General features: G+C 38.1%; 1 protein-coding gene across 1 annotated transcript in view; it reads right to left on the minus strand.

The window, feature by feature from the left end:
- Positions 1–2,633: 2,633 nt before the first annotated feature.
- LOC122968609 (NLR family CARD domain-containing protein 3-like) overlaps positions 2,634–6,000 on the minus strand; it is a 6,702-nt gene continuing 3,335 nt past the window's right edge. The window contains 4 exon segments of the mRNA XM_044333970.1: positions 2,634–3,801; positions 4,986–5,032; positions 5,120–5,602; positions 5,701–6,000. The exon segment at positions 5,701–6,000 is cut by the window's right edge and continues 1,489 nt beyond it. Coding sequence (XP_044189905.1) covers positions 3,224–3,801; positions 4,986–5,032; positions 5,120–5,602; positions 5,701–6,000 — 1,408 coding nt within the window. The 3' untranslated portion in view covers positions 2,634–3,223.

The following is a 6,000-nucleotide window of genomic DNA, read 5'->3' on the forward strand; positions in this document are numbered from 1 at the left end:
AGCTATTGGATTTATGTTTACACAGACATGTGGTTTATTTTCCACAAATAAATGATGAGGTTGCTTCTATCCTGACATATCAGGATAGGTTTTTTCAGCCTTAGATGCTGCTACACCCCTGGAGGCCAGAAGAGTTCATACAGTAAATTCTGATATTAATGCACTCTAAAAGAAAGTGCAAATGCAATGAGAGGAAAAACAAGCTCAATGTGTAAATCTTTTATTATATTATGCATTACAACATGTTCTGGTATCAACCTTTGGTCAAGGATATGAGAACTGTATACTTACTAATTTAAGGGTACTATGTGAGGTTACTGTTAAGCTTCAACTTGCATCCTTACACTGTGCAATCCATCTACAATTTATATGCTTTTTGTCATTCTTTGTACATTTCTCGCAGCAGCTTTAAACATGCAATAATTCAGTTCCTCTTGCACAAACTTGGTCTACATTTCCCAACCACTAAAGAAAGAAAACTAAGTTCCAGGTTTTCTGGCCTCAATTGAAAAACCCTATGGGATGTGTGGATGTTTAATGTGAGCTGTGTGTCAAAATGGTGACAAAATCAAGTATGTAAATATAGTGTAGCTGTATATTTTAACATATATGCACACAGAAAAACAACATGAGAAGTGGAATTTGTTGTGTTCCATGGATGTTAGTCATCAGTATAAATAATAGATGATTAACCTCCCTGCACTGATCACCAGTGATATGCCACATAACTAATTAAGTGTACTATGCTGAGTGTATGTGTATTTTGAAAGACAAAATCAAAATTTAACGTCTGTCTGACATTGGAGCTTGATGTCAACCAAGCGTTGGGTTTTAACGGATATCCAATTTTGATTCTCAACCGACATTCAACGTCTGTCATTGGAAGTTGATGTCAAGCCAATGTTAGGTTTTGACGTCAACCAAATTGTCATTTTCAACTAAAATTTAATGTCTGTCCAACATTAGAGGCCAACGTCTTTCTGACATCAAATCGATGTCAGGTGCCAGCTGGGTAGTAACATGATTTCAAGACATTTTACATGTGAAAACATGAATTTCACCTGTGATTGTTGGTAAAACTGTTGGTAAATGAATATGTGACCTGACATGTCTGTGATTACTGGATATCTGATATCAGGATTCTTATTATAAGTTAAATGATTGACTCACTTGAAAAACATGATGATTCCAACCCTGCTGATTTCCTCTTGGATCACTCTCCAGCTCTATTTAATCACCCGCTGGCTCTCTGCGCTCAGACTCACCTGCATCACATCTTCTTCTTCTTCTTCTTCATCATTGTCATCCGGTGGCCCAGAGCCTCTGCCAAGAGAGAGCAGCTCATCATGGCCACAAACATACTGCAAAGACCACTGCAAAACCACCGAAAACACACCAAAATTACTCAAAATTACCGACATTACACCCAGCAAATGCCGCTGCAATGTCCACAGGTTCAGCGGATTCTGTCCGAATCAAACTTCATCTCCTACTCTCTGTTCAGAGCTCAGAGTCCCTTTAAACCAACCACACACGCACAGAGACACACACACGAACACACACACACACGTTTGTCTTTACAGCCTTGTGAGGACACTCATTGACATAATGCATTCCTCACAACGCTGGTTTTGAATAAGTTCATGCACACACACACACACACTTATCTGATCAATAAATCTGTAACATGTCTTCATGTAGGGAAAGAACAAATAATAAAACAGAAAAATACATTATTATTTGTCTGAATGTTGACATTTATACATTTAAACACAGGGATACATATATCACTATTCTATTAATATACTAAAACTGTACTATTTTAACTACCTGTTCAGAGTGAATAGTAAAGAAAATGTGGAAAATACTACATTTTTGTAAATCATTTTTTATACATATTGTACCTACCTTTAGTTATTATAATTTGCATGATTTTAGTGACATATTTGAATATTTTAACTGTAAAATCTAAGATTCCTGTTATAATTCTATTGAAAATAAACAATATAATATTAATATTGATAAATTGGGTCCCCTTGGTAATAAAGGGGTAATAAAATAAAGCCACTTCTTATTTTTGTAAGTTATATTTTGCTCAAATGGTGCGATTTCCCAAACACAGCTGTGCTTCATCAAATTACCACAAACTAACCAAGATACAGAAACTTGGGCCAGGTGTTTCAGTACAGGTATCTTGTTTCCAGAGAAAACATATTGGACAGATGCCTGACAGGCTCTTTTTATTTTCCCTTTTTTCATTTCTCTTAAGCGTTAATTAATGATCAACAACAACAGCGTCAAATAAAGGACTGTAAAACATGACAATGAGAAATCTATGTAAAGATCATGTTTGCAGAATTCATTCTGTCATTAATGTTCTAATTACAGAATTACACAAGTAGTGTAGCAGAAGTAGAAGTAGTATAACTTTACACATCGATTACAGGAAAGAGAAAAAACAATGACCATGTAAGAAACAAGTGATGTACTCAAATAGTGAATGAATATTTTTATTGATGATCTGATTAATGATTTAACACAAATTGAGCTGATGTCAAACAGACTGAGATGTCTGGCAGACATTTTCAGGAAAAACTTCACTTTAAGATCCTGATCAAATGGAATAGCTAACAGCCACTAACAGCTAATAGATGCTGCTCCAAGAAAACTTTATTGAAGTGAATATCAGAGTCAGTTTTTACATATTAATTCAGCCCAGAGGAGATCATTTCACTACTTCTAATAGAAACAACATTCAGACAGTAAAGTACCATCAGTGATCCAAATGAAACCAGAGTGAAACCTTAACCACCATCAACATTTAAACACAGGAAGCTGCTGTCACTTCCAGTTTCTATTGCTCACTGGTTAACAGAGTGAACAGTGATTTCAGCAACTGTCTTCAATCAGCAGTGTGAGTGTTTGTCTATAATTTACAATTTGCAATTTACAATTTCATTTAGCAGACGCTTTTATCCAAAGCGACATACATCTGAGACTTATACAACACAAGCAGGGATCTGATAGGTTGTAGATGTCAACAGGTGGTGCACCGAGGCAATGCATAGAGTGCATAGATTGCACTTTTTAATTTTTGTCCTTTTGTTTTTTCTCTACCTTCTAGCCATCAAGTACAGAGGTGTTCATGGAAGAGCTGGGTCTTTAGTCTTTTCTTACAGACTCTGCAGATTGAACAGAGTTTGGTAACTCGTTCCACCAACATCTACACAGGAGTAGACTCTCTCTCAGTAAGAGGACACAGAAAGACTGAAGAACCAGGACCTACTGCAAACCCAGGATACAGAGGTTGAGTGAATGTGGTGTTGAAGGTGTGGAGGTGAATAAGTGTATCAAAGGAGACTCTGTAGAAGGACAGAGTGCCAGCAGGACAGTCCACATACATTGCTACTCTGTTAGAGACAGAGGAGGAGGAGGAGGAGGAGGAGGAGGAAGAGGGTATGGATGTTTCTATGTCATTGTGCCGGACAAAGTAACCATCACTATCAGAACACTTCAGACCCCAGGACCGATCATTAAATCCAAACCTGCAGTCTTTACTGTCTCCTTTCCTTGTGATTCCTCTGTAAGTCACTGATATATGAACCTCTCCTCTCCACTCGACCTCCCAGTAACAGCGACCAGTCAAACCATTTCTACACAGCAGCTGAGGATAGCTGTTAAATCTGTCTGGATGCTCTGGATATGGCTGATACTGTTTCACACGTGTCACCCTCCTGTTGTTGTCAGACAGTTTGAGTTGTTTGTGTACTGTGTTTGTGTCCAATGTGAGTTCACAGAAATCTGATGAAGAGAAGGAGAAACACATCAACAGTTTCAGTCATCTGACACACCTGATGGATTTATTCTCTAAGTTCTGATCTGTTGTTCATTTCTATTAAGTTCAATGATGAAACATTTTGTCAGTAATGTTGTACTGAATAAATACTACACAGACCAGCTTTGTATTTAAAATTAAAAAAATGACCACACAGACTAACAGATGCCATGCATGCATCGGCGCCTGTGTGTACCCACCAGAAACGCTGTCAGAAATTGACTTTTTATCCCGTTTTTAGCCGTATTTTTACAATACACTCCTTAATCTCTGGTCGTTCTTAACTATATCTTTTAACTGGATAAAGGATTTTAGTCATTGGACATGGATTTTAAGTTATTTTAGGAACTGTTCTCAGTTGTGACAGTACAGTCATGACAATTTCACATTGACACACTTGTCAGTAAGCTGCAACAAAAAATTGGATATTTGTACAGAAACAGAGCTGATTTTCCTATACTCAGTGGGAAGGGGATAATTGAGACTATTTTCTTGTCTGTTTTGGATTATGGTGATGTTATCTATACACACCTCTGCCTCAACTCTAAACCCCTAGATTCAGTTTATCACTCCACCCTAAGATTCATTACTGGTGACAGTTATTTCACACATCATTGCCTCTTGTATGAAATGGTGGGATGGGCATCTCCAACAGTTAGATGTGAGAGGTATTGGTTATCTTATACTTATAAAGCCCTTAATGGCAACTTGCCATCATAGTCAATATTCAGCTTGTTCAAATGATTGGCTATTGCTTGAGGTCCTGTGTGCAAACACTAAATTTGGGAAAACTGCTTTTAGTTTTTGTGCTGCACACATCTGGAACATTTTACATACATTGAAACTTGACACAATTGTACCAATAAGTCAATTTAAAACCATGATTACAAACTACTCCCCTTTTGAATGTAACTGTTGTTAATCAGTGTTTGCTGTGTTCTGTTATTGGTTGTTTGTTTTCTTGTCGATTGTTTTATTTTGTTTGTAATTAATCTGTTCTGTTCTGTACATTCGACATCATTGTAAATGAGGACATGCCCTCAATGATCTTTGAATGGTAAATAATGAATGAATTAATCAATCAATCAATCAAAGAGAAAATGACTATGTGCTGTTTAGTTCTCATGAATCAAATAAAATCCACACTTACACTTCTTCAGACCAGGTTTTAACCTGTGCTCTCCACCATGGTCCACCCTGGAGGAAGAAACACAGTCAGATCCAATATGTGTTCTAACTGCTGTTGACAACATGAAGCAGTGAACTCTTGTTGTCTGTCCATACCTGAGAGTGTCCAGTCTCCAGTGTGGATCCCTTAGTCCAGCAGACAACAGCTTCTCTCCTGAGTCTCCTGGATGATTGTAGCTCAGATCCAGAACTCTCAGATGGGAGGGATTGGAGCTCAGAGCTGAGGCCAGAGCAGCACAGCCGTCCTCTGTGATCAGACAGCCTGAGAGACTGGAATTCAGAAGATAATGTTGACTAAGTATTTTTAGAAAATCCTGTTTGCAGGAAAATCCTACAGATTTTACCATCTTCACTAATATGAACCTAATACAGGTTAAAATGTTTAACAAACGTCTGTATCCTTACTTGAGAGTTTCCAGTGTACAGCATGGACTCTTCAGTCCATCAGAGAGCAGCTTCACTCCTGAATCCTGCAGGTTGTTGTTACTCACATCCAGCTCTCTCAGACTGGAGGACTGAGAGCTGAGAACTGAGGACAGAGCTGCACAGCTTCTCTCTGAGAGGTTACAGACACTCAGCCTGAAGAGGAATTAATGATGAACACAAAAGTTTTATTCATCATGTATAAAATTAAACATATTTGAAATTGTTAATTTATTCAGTGGTTATCCACCTACAGGGCCTTATTTGAAGCTTTGACCACTGGCAGCAGCCTCAGAAGAGCCTCCTCTGAAGTGGAGTATTTCTTCAGCTCAAACACGTCCAGATCTTTTTCTGATGACAGTAAGATGAAGACCAGAGCTGACCACTGAGCAGGAGTCAGTTTATCTGTGGAGAGACTTCCTGATTTCAGGTACCACTGAATCTCATTCACTAGAGAACGATCATTCAGTTCATTCAGACAGTGCAACAGATTGATGCTTCTCTCTGCAGACAGATTCTCACTGAGCCTCTTCTTGATGTGCTTGATTGTTTCC

The sequence above is a fragment of the Thunnus albacares genome, chromosome 18, assembly GCF_914725855.1.
Source record: "Thunnus albacares chromosome 18, fThuAlb1.1, whole genome shotgun sequence".
Classification (NCBI taxonomy): Eukaryota; Metazoa; Chordata; class Actinopteri; order Scombriformes; family Scombridae; genus Thunnus; species Thunnus albacares.